General features: G+C 44.2%; 1 protein-coding gene across 3 annotated transcripts in view; it reads left to right on the forward strand.

Annotated features, from left to right (window-relative positions):
- Window positions 1-22,982, forward strand: part of vps13c (vacuolar protein sorting 13 homolog C) — a 339,126-nt gene that overhangs the window by 307,307 nt on the left and 8,837 nt on the right. For 2 of the 3 annotated variants that reach the window (XM_085972079.1, XM_085972080.1), the window contains 7 exons: window positions 1,474-1,555; window positions 4,023-4,136; window positions 4,238-4,313; window positions 4,500-4,663; window positions 14,690-14,735; window positions 15,938-16,061; window positions 17,468-17,582. In XM_085972079.1, coding sequence (XP_085828205.1) covers window positions 1,474-1,555; window positions 4,023-4,136; window positions 4,238-4,313; window positions 4,500-4,663; window positions 14,690-14,735; window positions 15,938-16,061; window positions 17,468-17,582 — 721 coding nt within the window. Of the gene's footprint in view, window positions 1-1,473; window positions 1,556-4,022; window positions 4,137-4,237; window positions 4,314-4,499; window positions 4,664-14,689; window positions 14,736-15,937; window positions 16,062-17,467; window positions 17,583-20,767; window positions 22,778-22,982 lie in introns of those variants that run through there. The other variant, XM_085972081.1, reaches the window with a different exon arrangement.

Raw genomic sequence — 22,982 nt, forward strand, 5'->3', positions numbered from 1 at the left:
TGGCATGGATGAGGGTTTGAGGAGCAGATCGACTGAGGGAGAGACGCAGCGGGGGTGGGGGGACAATGCTATAGAGATTGAAATGGGTGTCCTTTATGATGGAAAAGATATGGGGTTAGAAGCTCAGCTCAGGGTTGAATAGGACAACAAAGTTGCAAGCAGTCTGGTTCAGCCTGAGACGATGGCCAGAGAGGTAGATGGAGTCTGTGGCAAGGGTTATGGAGTATGTGGTTGAGAACACAGGCAGTGGAAGGGTTGACATGGAAGGTGGAGAGGTAAAGCTGAGTGTTGTCTGCATAATGTGGGAGCTGACCCTGTGTATGTGGGCGGTTGGCAAGTGCCATCATGTAGAAGCTAAGGATAGATCCTTGAGGGAATCCGGAGGTAATGATTTTGGGGCCAGGAAAAGAAGCTGTTCCTTGAGATCCTCTGTCTGTGATCGGATAGGTGAGTGGAATCAAGCCAAGACAGTCTCACTGAGTTGAATATCAGAGGAGAGATGTTGAAGAGGAATGGTGTGATCTACCATGTCAAGGGTTCCAGAGAGGACAAGGCAGGATAATGCATCATGGTCACCTTTATAATTTTGGTTAGAGCTGTTTCGGTGCTGTGGGAGGGGTGGAAACCAGAGTTAGAGAGATTCAAGCCAGGAGTTGTGGGAAAGATGGACACTGATTTGGGAAGCAGCAACATGTTTGAGGACTTGTGAGGAAAGGGGAATGGGAGATGGGGTGGTGGTTTGCAAGGATAGAAGTGTCGAGGATGGGTTTTTTGATAAGACGAGTGATGCTGGTTTTGAAAGCGGGGGGAAAACAGTACCTGAGGAGAGGGAACCATTTACAGTATCAGCTGGCATGTATGCCTGGAAGGGAAATTGGGTGGTCAGCAATTTAGTGCAAATGGGGTAAAGGAAAGAGGAGTTGGGTCTCGTGGATAGATGAGCTCGGAGAGGGCACGAGGGGAAAAACTAGATAGAGAACCAGTTGATGGTGAGGGCAGGTAACAAAGAAGCTCATCAGCTCCCCAGTTGTTGATAGAGGGACGAGGGGAGAGGGGTTTAAGGAGACGGTTGGTCAGAAGGAAAGAAAGCAAGGGTTATCTTTTGTCTTCAGGATAATCTTGGAGTAATGGGTGGTTTTGAAGAGGGGAGTGAGGCCCAATAGCGCTTGGTGTCTTCCAGCAGATCTGGTGATTAATGGCTAAAAAGTTGAGCACTCGATATGTTCAGGTCCATGCCTCTTGTACTTCAGGGAGCTAAGATTTTGGAGATTTATCTTGTTCACTTTTTGGTGGTGGGTGTAGCTTCAGGTTAAATGAGTTGAAGAAAGTCCATGAGATAGGATATTGTACCTGGTCAATGGAAGGAACGGGCTGGATGGGTTGAATGGTGCCTTCTAGTATGGTAGGGGTGTGTGCACGCGTATTACTTTCGTCAGTTTTGAAGAAATACTTAGCGAGTTTCTTGTGTTACAGGCTTGCATTCTTTGAAATTAAATTCCAGTTCTACAAGAGGGATCAATTGATGTGGGCTGTAATTTCGCATTATAGCGAACAAGTAAGTGATTATTCTTCTCAATTTTCCCGATGTTTGTTTGTTTTCTTCTCTCCTCCTCAGGACTCATGCCCAGGTGTCAATAGCTACAGGTGCTGGCATTCCTGATGCCCTGCTCTTGGCCTGCGACCCTAGCCAGTATGAGCGTGATACTTGCAATGGTTGGGGTGCAGCAACAAATTGCTCTAACCTCGGAAGATTCCACCACTCCGTCTGTGTGACAGGAGGTGGCACAGTGCCTTGCAGTACCTGTGCAGTGGAGTGGTGAGCCCTGTGTTTCATGACTGTAAGCAGATGGCATCCCGTGGTCAGCTGCTTCCCAATGGAGGGTTATCTCGTGCATCTCCCAAACATTTAGTGTCAAAGCAGCAGTGACAGAGGCCTGTGAATCGGTCAACAGCTTATCTTCTCAGGTGGGATAGTATCGTCACTGGGCAGCCAAGAAGTGGTGGTTTTTGAACATACTTTTGAGGTCTTATTCTGACAGAAAATACTATTTGTATTGTAGATTAGTGTCTTTTGCATTTTGAATAATGGAAAATATATTTGTGTGACCTAAATTGCTAGTCTATGCTTTCATCACCTCAAGAGCCATGTTTTCCTCACCAGCTGCCTCACCTTCAGCTAATCCAGAGCTGTGATCCTCCAATTCTCACCTGCACCACCATCGCTGCTGTCTTGGCCAAGCCTCGCTGGCTCCCTGTGCCTCAATGACTCAATTTCGAGATCCTCATTCTTATTTTCAGAGCTCTCAAGACCTCAGTACAGCCTACCTGAGTGACCTTATCCAGCTGTGTCCCAGCCCATTCCCTCTGTCTTGCTGACGCTGTTTATTCCTCATTCTCTCTGCTCTGGCATCCAAGGACAACCTTTCAGTCACTACATCCCTAAAGCTGATTGGCTAATTTTCTGGTTGGTTTGTCGTTTTTTGGCTCTCTTTATTTTGTTTTCTCAGTGTCCTTGTTGCTTTTTGGAATTCCCTTCCTAAACCGCTTATTTAAAAAAAAAACACAAATAAAAAACCTTGCTTTATACAGCTCCCTTCGTGACCTCCAGCTGTCCCAAAGCACTTCACAGCCGACGAAGTACTTTATTTTTGAAGTGGAGTCACTGTCACAATCTAGGGAAATGCTTCAACCAGTTTGCGCACAGCAAGATCCCACAAACAGCAATGAAATAAATGACCAATGATACAGCACAAGAGGAGGTCATTCGGCCCATCGCTTTGAACGAGCTATCCAATTGGTCCAACCCCCTCCCCCCCGCGCTTTCTCCATAGCCCCGCAAATTTTTCCCCTCCAATTCCGTTTTGAAAGTTATTATTGAATCTGCTTCCGCCTCCCTTTCAGGCAGCACATTCCAGATGATCATAACTCACTGCTTAATTTTTTTCCCCTCATGTTGCCTCTGGTTCTTTTGCCAATTACCTTAAATCTGTGTCCTCTGGTTACCGACTCTTCTGCCACTGGAAGCAGTTTCTCCAAATCTCCCCTTAACCTTCTCTGCCTTTAGGAGAACAATCCCAATTGTGGACCAATGAAACTGTTTTAGTGATGTTGGGGATAAATGTGAGCCAGCACACTAGGGGACCTCCCTTGCTCCTCTACGGAAGTACCATGGAATCTTTTGCATCCACCTGAGAGGATTTTATTTTATTATACTCGGGAATCACAAGTGCAATTTTAAAGTTTGTCGATGACACCAAATTGGGAGGTAGAGTTAATACTGAGGAAGACAAAATGCAAGAAGACATGAATAAATCTCAGAATGGGTGTGTAATTGGCAAATGAATTTCACGCTAGATCAGTGTGAGGTGGTGTATTTTGGTGGGAGGAATAAAGAGGCCACACACGACAGGAAACGCTCGATTTACCGGCACCTAAATAACCGGAAATCTCGGTTAACCGGCAAAATTCAGGAGTAGGTTCAGGTAAGTTTTACTTCATATTAGTGGTAATTTTATTATTTTCATTTTGCATCCACCTGGACCTTGGTTTAATGTCTCCTCTGAATGGCAGCACCTTTGACAGTGCAGCACTCCCTCAGTATAGCATTGGAGTGTCAGCCTGGATTATGTGCTCAAGTCCTGGAGTGGGGCTTGAACCCACAACCTCTGAATCAGGGGTGATTGTGCTACCATTTAGCTAAGCCTGACACACTTTGTTATAACTTTTCCCCTACCTTCAAAAGCATAATTAAAAGCCCATCTTTTTAACTGACACTGGTTTTTCTTCCCTCAGCCCCAAAATTCATTCTCTCGCTCGGTTTGCACCTCACTGTGCAACACACCCCAAGATGTTCTTTTACGTGTGGTATAAATACAATTTGTTGACTGTATTTTTGAATAACAATAGTTAAATATATATATGGTTACATATAAGTGTGGAAAACAGACTTATTACCTACAGTGCAAAGGGCCTCCAGCCTGGATAATATTACTAACCAAACCATTTGATGCTTTTTCTCTTAGTTTCTAAAGCAAATGTATGTGCTCGTTTTGGGGCTGGATGTCCTTGGAAACCCAGTTGGCCTTATCAGAGGACTGTCTGAAGGGGTGGAAGCATTCTTCTATGAACCTTTCCAGGTAGGTCAGTGAGGAAAGAATGGAAAATATGAGAGCTGTGATTTTTGAAAACTGTTCCCTGTTTTAATGCTCTAACACAATGGTGACTGTGAATGTTTTAGGGTGCTGTTCAGGGACCGGAAGAATTTGCAGAGGGCTTCGTGATAGGAGTGAGGAGCCTGCTTGGACACACTCTTGGTACGTGATGGCTCACTGTTGATGCAGCTTTAGTGTAGATGCATATTGGAGCTGATGGCTACAAAAGTCATGTTTCTCAGAGTTCCATAATCTGTCCGACCATTCATTGGATTTGAATCTAGCTTCAGTTCTCGCACTGTCTGTTTATTTGCTTGTGCCTAATACAAATACTGGTGCTATACGCAGGCGGTGCAGCTGGTGTGGTGTCTAGAATCACAGGCACTGTTGGGAAAGGTCTGGCTGCAATCACAATGGATAAAGAATACCAGCAGAAGCGCAGGGAGGAAATGAACCGCCAACCCAAGGACTTTGGAGACAGTTTGGCTAAAGGAGGAAAAGGCTTTTTACGGGTAAGGAAAGCTCGCATTTTAGAACAGGACAAACTGAAGAGAACAGTTTTATGCAATGTTTTTCTTTTCTGTGCAGTTGATAAATCTGCACATCTCTATAATAAGATATTGATGCATTGACCACTTCCGTCAAAGTACTGTGACCATTCCAACAACCCTGTTCGTACCTCCCGTGATAAAATTAATACTTGCATTCGATCAGTCATGCACATTTTATTATATATAATATAAATTGTGGAACCCTCAAAGAATAAAGAACTTGCATTTTATATGACGCCTTTCATGACTTCACAGTCAATAAAGTACTTTTGAAGCACAGTCATTGTTATAATGTAGTGAGATGTGGCATCACATTTGACCACAGCATAGAAACATAGAGATAGGAGCAGGAGTAGGCCATTCGGCCCCTCGAGCCTGCTCCGCCATTCAATGAGATCATGGCTGATCATCCAAATTCAGTACCCTGTCCCTGCCTTCTCCCCATATCCCTTGATCCCTTTAGCCTTAAGAAATATATCCCACTCTTTCTTGAATATATTTAATGAACTGGCCTCCACCGCCCTCTGTGGCAGAGAATTCCACAGGTTCACCACTCTCTGGGTGAAGAAATTCCTCCTCATTTCAGTCCTAAATGGCTTACCCCTTATCCTTAGACTATGACCCCTGGTTCTGGACTCCCCGGCCATCAGAAACATCCTTCCTGCATCTAGTCTGTCCAGGCCTGACAATTTTATAGGTTTTGATGAGATCCCCTCTCAATCTTCTAAACTCCAGTGAGTATAAGCCCAATCGACCCAATCTCTCCTCATACGTCATTCCTGCCATCCCAGGTATCAGTCTGGTGAATCTTCGCTGCACTCCCTCCATGGCAAGAACATCCTTCCTCAGGTAAGGCGACCAAAACTGCACACAATACTCAGTGTGGTCTCACCAAGGCCCTGTACAACTGTAGCAAGACATCCTTGTTCCTGTACTCGAATCCTCTCGCTACGAAGGCCAACATACCATTTGCCGCCTTAACCGCCTGCTGCGCCTGCATGCTTACCTTCAGTGAAACAGAGAAACAGAGTTAACGTTATCGGTTGATGACCTCTCGTCAGAAAAATAATAGTGTTCTATTTAAACATCTGATATAGCTTTTTTTTCGGGTTCTATAAAATTTAGAAAGTGTATTAAGCAGAGAGAGGCACACACTTAATGCTAATGTTGATTTTGTTTTTAAAACAGCACCTATTGGATTTTGAATCCAATTAATTTTCTGCCTGAGTAATTGCTAATTCCTTGTACTTGTGAGACACAGGTCCTCATTGCTAACACCCAAGAGACAAAAAAAGGCAGACAGTGTTTTATCTTGGCGAAAAAAATTGAAAGCAAATAAAGCTTCTTTGAGGGACCGAGAAAGGGAGGTGAGAAACAAGCTGAGAGTGAGGGGGCCTCTGGCCTCTCCACCTGCCTGGGGGCAGAGCGGGAGTAAATGGGTGGCATTGGAGTAAGTGGGAGGAGAGAATACAGCTGTTGAATGAGTACTTCGGATGGAAATCATTGGGGTCGTGATGGGAAGGAAGGGGCGGAGATAGTGGGAAAGTCAAGGGGTCAGGGACATGTGGATGGGAAGAATAAGTGATTATGGAATGAAGAAAACAACAAGCATGAGGACACAGATGAGCAAAAAGATGATTAAGGGGAGACAAGCTGAGCACAAGAAAAATAACAGAAGCAGAAGAGATGGGATGGAGAGAAATAGCAACAAAAAGATACCAGAAAGGTGAGAGACTATTAACCGTGTGCAATGCTGCAAGAAATTGCCTGGAACTCCCAAAAAAAAACCTCAACAATTCAGAAAAGTCACCTCCTGAAGGTTTGATGTAAGGACTCATGCAAACAAAATAACAAAAGAAAATGCTGGAAATACTCAGGCCAGGCAGCATCCGTGGAGAGAGAAAAACAGAGTTAACGTTTCAGGTCTGGAACCCTTCTTCAGAACTGGAAAAAGCTAGAGATGTAACAGATTTTAAGCAGGTGGAGAGCGGGGAGGGGAGGGGAGGATCTGAAGGAACATACTGTGCTAGAATGCAAGGCCGGAATGGTTAAATGTTGCAAATGGGGATAGCAGAATCCTACAGCCTGAGGGGTTATAGTCTGAAATTGTTGAACTCGCTATGTTGAGTCCAGAAGGTTGTAAAGTGCAATGATGGGGATTTGTTTCTGATGTACAGGAAACTCTTCCTTATCTGGCACCGACGGGACCAGGATGGTGCCGGTTGATTAAAAATTCCGGAAAACGGAGAGATATATCTACCGAGGCTATTTTTAACAAACAAAAATTTAAAAAAATCAAGAAATGTGCAGTATAATTGGGTACTCACCTACAGAATGTTGTGTTAAATGGACTCGGACTCGGCAACATTTCCGGTTATTGAGGTGTTCGGATCGGAAGAGACTTCCGACAGTGCCAAGAAGCCGAGTAGCGGCAGTTTGGAGAATTACCCCCACTGACCAACTCAGCCACCGCGGGAGACTCGGACTCGGCAACATTTCCGGTTATTGAGGTGTTGTTTTCGGAGTATGATTTTTGCCAGTTATTAGAGAATTCCGGATATTTAGGTGCTGTTTGAACGAGACTTTCCTGTAAAAGGCTACAGTTTACAGGAGCCACTGTGGGATGGTTGTTGAGGAGCTCACTCTCTAGAACCCATTGTACATTGGCCCACTTGTGGGGAGAAAGAAGGAAACTGAAAAGAATTAAACAGAAAGAAAAGAGTGAAGCATCATGAAGAGTAGGAGGGAGAGAAGTAAAACAAGTATACGAGGAGGAGAGAGAAGCAAAGTGACAAGATTTGTGTGGAAAGAGGGACAAGTAAAGAAGTACTGATAGAGAAAGAAATAACAACAGAAAATGCAGGAAAAACTCAGCAGGCCAGGCAACATCTGTGGAGAGAGAAACCGAGACAACGTTTCGGGTCGAAACCTTCTACAGAACGGAGAAAAAAAGGCAGGAAATTAAACAGATTAAAAGTCAGTTTGGGGGCTGGGAAATGGGGGAGGGGATGAAAGAAGAGACATTAAGAGATATTCAAGGTGAGACCAGATAGTAATAGGACAGGTAAAGAAACAGACGATGGCTCTAGATGGAGTGTGAAATGCCCTGGCAGAGTGAGAGACAGCTGCCATGTGGGAGAGAGAGAGAAAAGGAAAAGGCACAAACCAAAAGTGTGGATAAAAAATATAATAGGGGCCGAGGTTATGATCTGAAATAGTTGAACTCGATATTGAGTCCGGAAGGCTGTAAAGTGCCTAATCGGAAGATGAGGTGCTGTTCCTCGAGCTTACGCTGAGCTTCCTTGGAACAATGCAAGAGGCCGCAGACGGTGAGGTCTGAGTGGGAGTGGAATTGAAATGACAGGCGACCGGATCGAGAAAGAAATGGAAGCGAAGTCAAGGAAGAACGAAAGACAAGTGGCAAAGGAGAAGTGAGAGGAACAGAAGTGGGGCAGGTGTATAGTCATGGCCACCAACCATTTCTAGAACCTTCAGTCTACTGCTGTCTGCTTGTTTAGTTTTGAACAGATGGAGTGTAGTTTGGTGCTTCAATGCTGTGGCTTCATTCTTCAAATAAAAGGTATCATCCACACACACTGCTGGAGAGAGGCAATACTTTGCTGCCTCTCATTTGAATGGTTTCTGAACATCAAAAATGTTCTCTCAAATTTTCAATGTTATAAATTATTCAGGATCTTTTCAAAGATCAAAAGTGTTTAATTACAACTGTGAAAAAGTGCCTAGAAAGTAAAAGTTAAAAAGCAGAATCCAGGGGGACTACTAGCTTGCCTGTTGCCCCAATATCAGACATAATTCAATTATATGATCACTTTCTTTTTATACTGGAAAATGTTTTGTTACCTCACTGGTGCAGGATATTTGTCAGTGAGACTACTACCTCCATCTCGTGGAGATGTTGTAAACTGCACGACATGCAGCAACATTTGGAGCAAGAAAATCTCAGTCGCTGTACAGAGAAAGAAACATTGCTACACAGTTAAATGTATTTCTTCATTCTTGGTATGCTCTAGTTGCCACGGCACTGAAGCAGAGCCCAGTACCATTCTGTGGGAAGTAACCTGGACTAGTGTCCTTTTTTGAAGATGTTTTTAATAATGTCGTACTGCCCTATGTGATCTTACAAAAAGGGGGCAAGCACTTTGCTGGGAGTGTACTATAGGCCCCCAAACAGTCAGGGGGAGATAGAGGAACAGATATGTAGGCAAATCTCAGAAAAGTGCGAAAATAATAGGGTAATAATAGTGGGGGATTTCAACTTCCCCAATATAAATTGGGATAGTCAGAGTGTGAAAGGCTTAGAGGGTGCAGAATTCTTAAAGTGCATCCAGGAGAGCTTTTTGAGCCAACATGTAGAAAGTCCTACAAGAGAGGGGGCGGTACTGGACCTAATTCTGGGGAATGTAGCCGGGCAAGTGGTGGAAGTGTCAGTAGGAGAGCATTTTGGCGACAGTGACCACAATTCGGTGAGATTTAAGGTGGTCATGGAAAAAGACAAAGACGGCCCGGAAATAAGGGTTCTAAATTGGGGGAAGGCCGATTTTAATATGATAAGGCAGGATCTGGCCAAATTGGACTGGGAGCAGCTACTTATAGGAAAATCCGCATCAAAACAGTGGGAGACTTTCAGAAGGGAAATAGAGAGAGTACAACGCCAACATGTTCCTGTAAAGGTCAAGGGTGGGACCAACAAGCAAAGGGAACCTTGGATGACAAGGGATATACAAAAATGCATTAGAAATAAAAGGGGGGCTTTTGGCAGTTACAAAAGACTAAAGACGGAAGAAGCCCTAGAGGAGTATAAAAAATGCAGGGGCATACTTAAAAAAGAAATTAGGAGGGCGAGGAGGGGCCATGAAATAACACTGGCGAGCAAAATAAAGGAAAATCCTAAGATGTTTTATAAGTATATTAAGGGCAAGAGGATAACCAGGGAAAGGGTAGGGCCCATTAGGGACCAAAGTGGCAATCTGTGTGTAGAGCCAGATGATGTAGGCGGGGTTTTAAATGAATTTTTTGCATCTGTGTTCACTATGGAGAAAGACGATGCAGACATAGAAATCGGGCAAGGGGACTGTGACATACTTGAACATATTAGCATCGAGAGGGAGGAGGTGCTAGCGGTGTTAGCAGGCCAAAAAGTGGATAAATCCCCAGGCCCAGACAAGATGTATCCCAGGCTGCTGTGGGAGGCAAAGGAGGAGATTGCAGGGGCTCTGACACAAATTTTCAGAACCTCTCTGGCCACAGGGGATGTACCAGAGGACTGGAGAACAGCTAATGTAGTACCATTATTCAAGAAGGGTAGCAGGGATAAACCAGGGAATTACAGGCCAGTGAGCCTAACATCTGTGGTAGGGAAATTATTGGAAAAAATTCTGAGGGACAAAATTAGTCTCCACTTGGAGAGGCAAGGATTAATCGGGGATAGTCAGCATGGCTTTGTCAAGGGTAAATCATGTCTGACAAATCTGATTGAATTTTTCGAGGGGGTGACTAGGGGGGTGGATGAGGGAAATGCTGTGGATGTGGTTTACATGGACTTCAGTAAAGCTTTTGACAAAGTCCCGCATAGGAGACTGGTCAAGAAGGTAAGAGCCCATGGGATCCAGGGTGCCTTGGCGCGTTGGATCCTAAACTGGCTGAGTGGCAGGAGGCAGAGGGTGATGGTCGAAGGTTGCTTTTGTGACTGGAAGCCTGTGTCCAGTGGGGTACCTCAGGGATCGGTGCTGGGTCCCTTGTTGTTTGTGATCTACATAAATGATTTGGATGAGAATGTAAAAGGTATGATCAGTAAGTTCGCAGATGACACGAAAATTGGTGGGGTGGTAAATTGTGAGGAGGAAAGCCTCAGGCTACAGGACGATATAAACGGGTTGGTCAGATGGGCGGAAAAGTGGCAAATGGAATTTAACCCTGAAAAGTGCGAGGTGATGCATTTTGGACGGACAAATAAGGCAAGGGAATACACAATGAGTGGTAGGACCCTAGGAAGTACAGAGGGTCAGAGGGACCTTGGTGTACATGTACATAGATCCCTGAAGGCAGCGGAACAGGTAGATAAGGTGGTTAAAAAGGCATATGGGATACTTGCCTTCATTAGCCGAGGCATAGAATATAAGAGCAGGGAGGTTATGATGGAACTGTACAAAACGCTGGTGAGGCCACAGCTGGAGTACTGTGTGCAGTTCTGGTCGCCTCACTATAGGAAGGATGTGATTGCTTTGGAGAGGGTGCAGAGAAGATTCACCAGGATGTTACCTGGGATGGAGCGCCTCAGCTATGAAGAGAGGCTGGACAGGCTGGGGTTGTTTTCCTTGGAGCAAAGAAGGCTGAGGGGGGACCTGATTGAGGTGTACAAAATGATGAGGGGCATAGATAGGGTAGACAAAGAGGAACTTTTCCCCTTAGTAGGGGGGTCAATAACAAGGGGGCATAGATTCAGGGTAAGGGGCAGGAGATTTAGAGGGGATTTGAGGAGGAACTTTTTCACCCAGAGGGTGGTTGGAAGCTGGAACTCACTGCCTGAAAGGGTGGTAGAGGCAGGAACCCTCACAACATTCAAGAAGCATTTGGATGAGCACTTGAAATGCCATTGCATACAAGGCTATGGACCAAATGCTGGAAAATGGGATTAGACTGGACAGGGATGGATGGGCGGCGCAGACACGATGGGCCGAAGGGCCTCTTTCTGTGCTGTAAAACTCTATGACTCTATGACTCTACCTGCTCCCTGCCATAGGAAAAATGAGCCACACCTTGGTGCTATTTTTCTGTTTGGAAAACACTGCCTCATGTAGTCAGTTCTAACGCCATCAAGTTCTGTGCTTTGCTCATTTTTTCATTATTCTCTATCATGGCACAGATTAGTTCTAGTACAAAATCTTTGAGAAAATCTCTCAATGCATCTGGGCCTTTAGCAATGCAGTAGTCAGTGCTGAGGGCGCTTCTCATCTAAACACGATGGACTGTAATTTGCAGCCCCAACGGGTGTGTATGAGATGCGCACTCGCCTGTAGCGGCCGCGCGTGTTCCTTGTTTTCGCGCTAAAACACGGAACTTGCGATCTGTCAAGAATCTTCTTGACTGATTGCACGCATCCCCGGGAAAAGGGCCTCCGTGGGCGGACCAACATCTGCCCAGCGAATTTAGGGGGCATAATTTCAGAATAAGGGGGCATCCTTTTAAATCGGAATTGAGGAGGAATTTCTTCTCAGAGGGTTGTGAATCTTTGGAGTTCTCTTCCCCAGAGAGCTGTGGAGGCGGGGTCATCATTGAATATATTTAAGGTGGAGATAGACCGATTTTTGAACGATAAGGGAGTCGAGGGTTATGGGACGTGGGCAGGGAAGTGGAGTTGAGGCCAAGATCAGATCAGCCATGATCTTATTGAATGGCGTAGCAGGCTCGAGGGGCCAAATGACCGACTCCTGCTCCTACGCCTTATGTTCTTATGAATTCCCATGAAATTCTTATACAGGAAACTTTGTGATATCCGGCACCGACGGGACCGAGCTGTTGCTGTCCCATCAAAACTGCCGGACAAACCAGCGCTAATGTTGAAACATACGGAGCTCCGTATCTGGCAACAAACCCTGTTGCCTTCTAAACAGTCGGCCGTACCTTGCAAGCGTCTCTGTAGCTTAGCAACAGCTTCAGCGAGACCTTGCAGAGCCTGACTGGTGGAAAAAAAAGCAACGAAAAGAAAAAAAAACTAACGAAACGGCTCCTGATTTTTGCCGGTGGATCGAGCATTCCGGACAGTTAACCTCCGGATAAACCAAAGTTTCCTGTACCTGGTAAAAGCAGGTGTAAGGCCTGCTTTTACTAGCTTAAGACTTTTAAAGAACAGAAAATAATTTTCACAATAATTTACGCATTTAAAAACCTGTAAAATAAGGTACATTTATTTTTAGCCCCTTTAAAATATGTAAATCTATTTTTCAAAAAATTAATTTAAAAAAAATATTTAATTAAATGCCATTTTGATTAATTTTAAATGTGATGGATTTTTTTATTTATTTGAAATGTACGTGTCTTTTTGGGGTATTCCCATTCATACTTGAGGATTCCGTACATTCAGTACATGGGGACCCCATTCTTTCATTGGTTGGGCCGGCCTACGTGATCCCAGGGGTGCTTGTGAACAGCATGCACCCCTGGGATACATGGGCCTCTACGCAGGCCGACGCACAGAGACCCAGGAGCACAAGTGCCCAAACCTCCGGGACCATCAGGCAAGTTTGTAGATTTTCTGCTGGTCGGAGGCATCTGCAAATTCAGGGCCAATGTAAACTCTGTTTAAATCTGACCCATTATCATACATTGAAATACATCGAAGTTGCACCAGTCCGTGTCAGTGTTTCACTTCCGCAAGCGAATAGTCCTAATCGCATTTACCTGCCCTGTTCCCATATCCCTTCACCTTTCCAATCTAATCTTGAATGTTGACGTCGTTTCTGCCTCAACCTCTAATCTTTCAAGTGAATTCAACAGCCTCACAACTCTGTGCAGAGAGGTTTCTCTTGCTCTTGTGTGAAATCTCATGCATTTAATCTTGTATCTATTGCCACTTGTTCTAGCTCTTCAACCACTAGATTTGTCTGCTTCTATCCAAAATAAAAGCAAAATACTGCGGATGCTGGAAATCTGAAATAAAAATAAAAAATGCTGCAAACACTCAGCAGGTCAGGCAGCATCTGTGGAGAGAGAGAGAGTTAACGTTTCAGGTCGCTGACCTTTTGTCGGAACGGTCTATCCTGCCCCATCCCTTTTTATAATTTTGAAAACTTCTATCATATCGCCCCCATAATCTGCATTGTTCTAATAAAAAGCACCCATATTTTAGAGTAAGTCCAAATAAAACAAAGTACAGCAAGGGTAACTCTCAGCATGCTGAGGTCTGTGGTCTGGAGGAGCTTACAACCACACCAAAGGCTGGTGTGACTCCTACCTGGTGCCTCAACAAAGTACACCAGCTGGCTGCACTGCTAACTTGGGCAGGGTGTTTTCCTGAGGTCAGGTGGCTCTCTCTAGGATCTGAATTTAGAACAAATACAGTTTTGAAGTCCAAAGTAAAATATTTGAAACTAATTTCAGGGTTTTGAACTAACGATATGACAGACTCGCTCGTGACAAACTTCAGCCGCCTTTAGGAACAACAGGCAACATCAGTTTCTGTTTTGTGACGAGTATACTAATTTCTCTTTAATGTTTCTCCCAAGTTACTTTCCCCCCCATGCTTTGTGAACTTGTGGCATTGCTCCCAAGACCTTGGCTGCTGTTGACCTGGGCCAGCAACCAGAACATGTGTGAAAATAGCCCCATGATGGAGTTCCTGACCTCTGATCCTCACCTCCCTGCAATGGTGCATTTGAAAGCAGCCCCACACCCCACTCTGCAAGCATGCTCCTACAGGCTGCACCAGCACACTGCTGCCACACGAATCTTCAAGTCAAAGTTATTTGAGACTTTAGTAGTGAAACTTTGAATTTTGTTTTCTGGATACTCAGAAAAGCTGTTATATCACAGAAACCCCACAGTGCAGATAGAGGCCATTTCGGCCCATCGAGCCTGCACCGACACATATCCCACCCGATCCCCGTAACCCCTACACCAACACATATCCCACCCTATCCCCGTAACCCCACGTATTTAATCCCCCTAACACTAAGGGTCAATTTATCATAGCCAATCAACCTAACCCGCACATCTTTGGACTGTGGGAGGAAACCGGAGCACCTGGAGAAAACCCACGCAAACACGGGGAGAATGTGCAAACTCCACACAGACAGTCACCCGAGGCTGGATTCAAACCTGGGTCCCTGGCGCTGTGAGGCAACAGTGCTAACCACTATGCCACCGTGGGTGTTATGACCCTGTCCTATTGAGTTCCAGCATAATAATTTTGGTTGAATAATATTTTATAATGTAAAAACATTTACAAGTATTTATCTTGTATCTTTTCAGGGTATGGTTGGAGGATTTACAGGAATAGTCACAAAGCCAGTTGAAGGTACATTGTCCAAATTTTATAACATTGCATGTAAATGTATTGTTTTGGAACAATGAATAGACGATTGAATAACACGGAAGACACTTCATATTAATGAATTTTTCCTTTGCATAATGTGTTCAACTGCATGATTGCAGCTACATTGCTGTTCCCAGCTGCCCAGTCATATCTCGGAAGCATTATATTGCATTATTCCTGCCTTATTTTAGGTTTCTAGCTCCTTGACTTATTGGAGAAGGAAATACATGTCAGTATTCAAACTGTGTAAAATCACAGTTTTAAAGGCCAAAATTTAAACATTGCTCATTCCCAAATCCTTTCTGTGAAGATCACCAAAAAATCATAAGATCCAAAACTTGACAGTCAAATTCCATTTTTATTACATGGGATTGTTGTGTGTTTTGGGGATCACATTCTGCAACTTCATTCCTTTATAATTCAGGCCATTGGCATATTGGTAATTAAATACGTCAAATTCTGGTTTTAATTCATGTGGTTGTGGAATTTTCTGAGAATTTTACCAGTCTTTTAAAGATTGGGAATTCCAGGTATAAATCCATTTTTTGACACATGCCACATAAGTGTGCAACTTGTAGGCTTAAAGCAGTATCCCAGGTCTGGAGGGCGGGCCCGCGGGCCTGGAGCCTCGGCCTCTATCTCAAACTAGTCACTAGAAAGTGTGCCAGAGTGGTCTAAATGCTCAGTGACACTCTCCCTGAAATGTCTTTCCTGTTTGGGCTGCACTGGGCACTACCCATGATACCAATATTTTTGTGTTTCATGCCACTACACCCAATTCCTTTTTATTTTCTGGTACATTTTAAGTTGTGCTCTGTCTGTGTGAGAACATATGGGAGAAAGGTCAATGCTGGTAAATTGATGATGAGAAATCTAAAACGCAAATGTTTTATTGAATAGTCAGTGTATGACTAATAAAAGTATTTTATGTAGCAAGTACATACCTTGGTTCAAAAGGCTGGGGACAAAGCATATTGTACACCTGTAAATGAAAGGTTCGCCATGTGCATGGATTGTCTCAGGGTTTGCTAACATTTTGTTTTGTGTTAACCTGGAGCATTGGTGGTGTTTGGGAATGAGCGATGTCTAATTTCAGTAAGCAGCTGGTAGCAGTCTCTGCTCTGAATATGTTTCAAGCATTGAATTACCATTTCCAAGTGAAGAAATACCATTTCTTGCAACAGGCGCCAAGAAGGAAGGTGCAGCTGGTTTCTTTAAAGGAGTCGGCAAAGGCCTGGTTGGAGTCGTTGCGCGGCCAACGGGCGGGATCATTGACATGGCAAGCAGCACTTTGCAAGGAATTAAAAAGTAAGATTTGCTGAACCAACAGAATTCACCTGAATCATCTTCCAGTGGTTCTCTACTTTTGAGAAATTACAGATGTTTAAATACTGCTCTTCCTGCTGTGTAGGGAAGAGCTAACACAAATGATGTATATATTACTTTACATTTTAATGGGAGATGGATTTCTTACAGAACTGGGATTCAAAAAATATTTTAAATCAAATTATTATACCTTCTATCCTGATTTCATCACCCACAGTGCATCAACTGCATTCATGAGGGGCACAACATAAATTACAATGACGAACATTTTACATTTGGATGAATAATGGAGCACTTAAAATACGCAATTCTACTTGCCTTCAATTTTATTTCCTTTCAGCATCTTTTAATGGACTTGCTCCATTGATGATCTAGACAAGGGAACTAGATATAATATCTCCAGGTTTGCAGACGACACAAAGCTGGGTGGGCGTGTGTACTGTGAGGAGGATGCAGAGAAACTCCAGTATGATTTGGACAGGTTGGGTGATTGGGCAGATGCATGGCAGATGCAGTATAATTTGGATAAATGCGAGGTTATCCACTTTGGTGGCAAAAACAGGAAGGCAGATTATTATCTGAATGGCAATAGATTGGGAGAAGGGGAAGTGCAACGAGACTTAGGTGTCCTTGTGCACCAGTCGCTGATGGTAAGCATGCAGGTGCAGCAGGCGGTTAAGAAGGCAAATGGTATGTTGGCCTTCATAGCGAGAGGATTCGAGTACAGGAGCAAGGATGTCTTGCTGCAGTTGTACATGGCCTTGGTGAGACCACACCTTGAGTATTGTGTGCAGTTTTGGTCGCCTTATCTGAGGAAGGATGTTCTTGCCATGGAAGGAGTGCAGCGAAGATTCACCAGACTGATACCTGGGATGGCAGGAATGCCGTATGAAGAGAGATTGGGTCAATTGGTCTTGTATTCGTTACAGTTTAGAAGAATGAGAGGGGATCTCATTGAAACTTGTAAAATTCTAACAGGACTAGACAGACTAGATGCAGGAAGGGTGTTCCCGATGGCTGGGGAGTCCAGAACCAGGGGTCACAATCTAAGGATAAGGGGTAAGCCATTTAGCACTGAGATGAGGAGAAATTTCTTCACCCAGAGAGTGGTGAACCTGTGGAATTCTCTACCACAGAAGGCAGTTGAGGCCAATTCATTAAATATATTCAAGAAGGAGTTCGATATATTTCTTAAGGCTCAAGGGATATAGGGAGAAAGCGGGGACAGGGTACTGAATTTGGATGATCAGCCATGATCTCATTAAATGGCGGAACAGGCTCGAGGGGCCGAATGGCCTACTCCTGCTCCTATCTTCTATGCTTTAATAATCACTAGTTATATAAGAAAAAAAGTAACTGTCATTTATTTCAATCCTTGACTCCACTAGGGTAGCAGAATCAACCGAAGATGTAAATAAACTCCGTCCACCTCGGTGTATCCGTGAGGATGGAATCATCAGGCCTTATGATCGAACTGAATCTGAGGGATGCCAGCTATTTGAGGTAAAATCTGCTGCCGGGTTTGTGTCTTCACTCGCTGAGCTGGGTTTGTGTCTTCACTCGCTGAGCCGGGTTTGTGTCTTCACTCGCTGAGCTGGGTTTGTGTCTTCACTCGCTGAGCTGGGTTTGTGCCTTCACTCTCTGAGCTGGGTTTGTGTCTTCACTCGCTGAGCTGGGTTTGTGTCTTCACTCGCTGAGCTGGGTTTGTGCCTTCACTCTCTGAGCTGGGTTTGTGTCTTCACTCGCTGAGCTGGGTTTGTGTCTTCACTCGCTGAGCTGGGTTTGTGTCTTCACTCGCTGAGCTGGGTTTGTGTCTTCACTCGCTGAGCTGGGTTTGTGTCTTCACTCGCTGAGCTGGGTTTGTGTCTTCACTCGCTGAGCTGGGTTTGTGTCTTCACTCGCTGAGCTGGGTTTGTGTCTTCACTCGCTGAGCTGGGTTTGTGTCTTCACTCGCTGAGCTGGGTTTGTGTCTTCACTCGCTGAGCTGGGTTTGTGTCTTCACTCGCTGAGCTGGGTTTGTGTCTTCACTCGCTGAGCTGGGTTTGTGTCTTCACTCGCTGAGCTGGGTTTGTGTCTTCACTCTCTGAGCTGGGTTTGTGCCTTCACTCTCTGAGCTGGGTTTGTGTCTTCAGTCGCTGAGCTGGGTTTGTGCCTTCACTCGCTGAGCTGGGTTTGTGTCTTCACTCGCTGAGCTGGGTTTGTGTCTTCACTCGCTGAGCTGGGTTTGTGTCTTCACTCGCTGAGCTGGGTTTGTGTCTTCACTCGCTGAGCTGGGTTTGTGTCTTCACTCGCTGAGCTGGGTTTGTGTCTTCACTCGCTGAGCTGGGTTTGTGTCTTCACTCGCTGAGCTGGGTTTGTGTCTTCACTCTCTGAGCTGGGTTTGTGCCTTCACTCTCTGAGCTGGGTTTGTGTCTTCAGTCGCTGAGCCGGGTTTGTGTCTTCACTCGCTGAGCTGGGTTTGTGTCTTCACTCGCTGAGCTGGGTTTGTGTCTTCACTCGCTGAGCTGGGTTTGTGCCTTCACTTGCTGAGCTGGGTTTGTGTCTTCACTCGCTGAGCTGGGTTTGTGCCTTCACTCTCTGAGCTGGGTTTGTGTCTTCACTCGCTGAGCTGGGTTTGTGTCTTCACTCGCTGAGCTGGGTTTGTGCCTTCACTTGCTGAGCTGGGTTTGTGTCCTCACTCGCTGAGCTGGGTTTGTGTCTTCACTCTCTGAGCTGGGTTTGTGCCTTCACTCTCTGAGCTGGGTTTGTGTCTTCACTTGCTGAGCTGGGTTTTGCTCTTTGACTTCTCTATTACAATGCTACAGCCCAGTTTTGTTGCATGGCTTGGTGCTTAAACACTGTTTTTAGATACACTCAATAGTTTTCCCCTTCAACTCCAAACCTTTGCATAGTGGTTCTGGTGCATGCATATCACCAATTTGCAACCATGACAACGATATGTTAATCTATCCATTATACATTAACTTAACTTGCTGCTGCCGAGCCCTCCAGTGTGGGCCTCGGTACTCAAAGTGTCAACTCAATCATGACACAATTGATGGAACGTGTGGGCCTCTCTGATAAGCTGATGGTGTACATACTGCTGATTCATCAACGGTGCAACAAAACCCCAAAGAAAAGTGTATATATATATTTTTTTAATCTTTGTTGCTTCAGGGTGTGGCTACTATGGTCTATTTTGGTTCCCTGATGTTTAACTTTTGTATATCTCTCAGAATGAAGACAGGTTGAATAAATTTAGTTGAGCGGTGATCTGATCGATTTCTTTAAATTGACGATGGGTTTGGATAGTGCGGATACAGATAAACTACTTGCTCTGGTTGGGGAACATAAGGGATCATAATCTTAAAATTAGAGGTAGGTCATTCAGGAGGGAAATCGGGAAGTGCTTCTTCACACAAAGGGTGGTGGCAATCTGGAATTCTCCCCCAAAAGGCTGTGGATACTGGGCCTCAATTGAAATTTGAAACACTGAGCTTGATAGATTTTTGTTTGGTAAGGGTATCAAGGGATACGGAGCAAAGGTGGGTAAATGAAGTTGAGTGACAGATTAATCATGATCTAATTGAATGGCAGAACAGGCTCCAGGGGCTGGATGACCTACTCCTGTTTCTGTCTGTTCTGTTTGCTTTGCCGATGTGTTCTGTTTGCTGTGACTACTGCTGTGCAATGAGTGGACATGGTCAGTGTTGAGTCTAATGTCGCCATAAGTATGCGCCCCACTTGTTTTCTTCTTGTGCACCACGCCCTATGCTTATCTGTATTGAATTTCAGCTGCCATAGTTCTGCTCACTTACAGATATTGTTTAACTCCTTGTGCAGTTCCTCAGCTGCTTTACTCGCATCATCCCCAGCTCTCCCAGCTTGGTAACGGTCAGCGCACTCCACTCCACGCGTCCCCAGCTCCATCTCACTCCCCTAACTAGTACTTACTGCTTCCTCTCGGCCAGCTCCCCGTGCACCTTCAAGTTTTATTGAAATTCCCAGTGTCCTAAGCCCGCGTCACAGCCATTCATCTAAGCTTTATTGAAGGCTATTTGTCATGTTATATCATAGAGTTTCCAACCTCTACTTGTGATGTCGCATCCTCAACAAAAGTCAAACCGAATCTGCCCTTTTTGAAACCATGTCACTTGCTAGGTTATTTTCAGCCGGGTAATCCTCACGTTTTTAAGAATCAATTCCATTGTTCTGCCAGTTACTGATGTAAGACTAATGGGTCTGTATTTTGTGTTCTTTTGTTGCCTTTTGTGAGTGGCAGCAGCACATTGGCATCTTTCAAACTCTCTGGGACCTCCCCTGTATTTATTGGCTCCTTCAAAGTCAAGGTCTGCGTAGACTTTGTCCCTCATCTCACTTTGCGCTCCCCATACCCGGGGACTTACTGGCGTTGTGCCTCTTCCCACCATTGTTACAAGCTCCAAACACTAGTTCAAAGTTACATGTACATCCTCCAATCCACTGTACTGTGTTTGTTGCTGTTCATTGCAGTCTGTACCCAAAAAGTAAATTGACCCACCTCTTCTCGGATGTTGCAAACCATTTGTGATTTTTTTTTCAGCTTTCTCTTTACGTATTTCAGATTTTCATTTTCCTCCTTTAGCACTGTGAAATGAAAAAGCATTTGACTCTTCTGTCTTTTAATATGGCAAGATTCTAACTTCTTTCTTCTCTTTTTAAACATGCAGCAAGATATGGAATGAGAGATTTTCAATCGTTTTGCTTGTTCTATCTTTTTACGCTCTATGCTTTTTCTTAACCTGTTCATTAATGTCTCCGCACCAAATGTAAATATATTTAAATTTGTAATAAATAAATTTCTTATCTCCGTGATACAAGTTTCAGTAAATAAGGGATAGGTGAACAATTGTACCTTGAACTGGTTTGTACTTCAGATAACCTCGTATACAACAAATTAACCTGTAGTCTCGCCAATAAACTTACCAATTCTAAGTGCTTCTGTGCCCGTGAAGGAAATATACCATGAAACTCCTGTAGTCTTGTTCAAGTACCTTTTTGGCTGATTCTTTTTTCTATATTTATTCCGACTAGTACTTTCCCCCGTTATAGTATGAATAGTGAGTACCTCGATTTAAAATAAAAATAGATTGGATTTTGAAGTCTGATTTTGTGCTTCCTGAATGTAATTTTATAATTTGCCTTCTGATGTGTTGAATTTCAGTTTAATTAATTGTGAAATATATTTGTTTTAATAGTCTGACACTTAATTGTGTCTGATAGACTAATGTTTACATGATGATCTGAAATGTCTTAAAATGGCAAAATTATAGATGGTTAACCTTGTCACCCATGCCTTTTCCCCCTAAATTTAGCACGAGCTTGAAAAGGATAATCACTTATGAATTTGTTAATTTGCAGATGTGTATATTTGAGTAAACAAGAAACTCTAGGTAAAGTAGAAGTACATGTATTTTTACTAGCATATGTTCCTGCTGCAACAAAAAACAGTTTGAACGTCACCATTAAAATGTACATTTCTGTCCACATTTTGATGTACTGGTTCTACTTTATTTCTTCTTGCTTTTCAAAATCTGAATATTAAAAGTACAATGCAATGAACAGAACCTACAAGTGTATCTTTGGAGGAAAAAAAAAAGAGGTAATTGGATTGCACTGTCTTAATTTCACACGTTCCACCATAGTGAGATCAAAATTCCTGTTACGTGTGTGAATGCGGAGATTAAAACAAGCACCGCATGTCAACAGGGAAGCACTAAAGTTGCTTTTTTATATGCAAAACTGCATGAGTGTCTAGGCATTCCTTATTCCTTGTAACCTTCATGTTTTTTTTATGTAGCCTTCAGTTTTGGAGTTCAGTGACACGTAAGGAGGGTTTTGGGATGGGACACTGGGTTTTTGCGGTGTGAGGCATAAGTCATTTTTCCGTTATGTTAATTAGTTGGCTGAATTTACCAAGGTTAAGCAGAGCAGCATCATCATGTTTACTTCAATGATCACCAGCCAGAGTGAAAATCGTTTTGGCTGTTTATGCCCGTGGAGATTATCTAACCAAGCAGTTTATCTCCACACGCTGCATTTTCTATTCTTCTCGTTTTTACTTTTACACCACGCTTTGCAAAAGTTGTTTTTTTTAAAGAACCGAGATCTCGAGTGTTCTTGTCATTGTTCCATAAGGTCTGATTCCCAGTGAACGGGTGGAAACCCTTTTATCAACCCTGCCAGATTATAATGGCTGCGCACAATACTTTTAATACCTCGTCTGATCCAGACTTGCACTGTTGGTGTGCCTGTATTATACTGGCCTGTGTTATCCTGGCTACACACAGTTGCTGCTGCATCTTGCACTAAAACTCACTATTTTTAGTGTGTATTTGTTGTGCACATGTACAGTGCTGAGTTGAGCTTTGGAGAAATCGCTGCATCCAGTACATGCAAACAGCGAGACTCGTGGCCGTATTCAATAAGGTTTCTTTCCTTTAGCTGAGAGTCTCGGTCATGTACCTTGTGCCCACTTGCTTCGCTAACCTGTGGAAGGGAAGGGGAAGAGGGTCAGCCTTGCAAAAGTAGATGTAAGTAGCACACCATGTCACTCGGCCAGGCTCCGCTGCACTCAGTATATGCCTTTGTGAAAAATGGCGCTCCATTCTGTGGCTGTGACTTCTATGTTTGTCTTGTGCTGTTAAATCTGTTTCCTCTCTCAGCTGATGTGTCTCTTTGTTGCAGTGCTATCTTCATCGGACTCTCAACCTCGGTGACCCCGAGCTGCGTTCCCGACCCCGTATTCTCTCCACCACAAAGACCGCATACTTCCACCTCTGCAACATCGCCCGTCTCTGCCTCGCCTCAGCCCATCTGCTTCTCATCCCTGCCTCTGTCACCTCCAGACTCAACTATTCCAAAGTTCCCCTGACCAGCCTCATA

Source organism: Somniosus microcephalus, chromosome 32 (assembly GCF_052327205.1).
Source record: "Somniosus microcephalus isolate GS21.2 chromosome 32, FLI_Smic_1.0, whole genome shotgun sequence".
Lineage (NCBI taxonomy): Eukaryota > Metazoa > Chordata > Chondrichthyes > Squaliformes > Somniosidae > Somniosus > Somniosus microcephalus.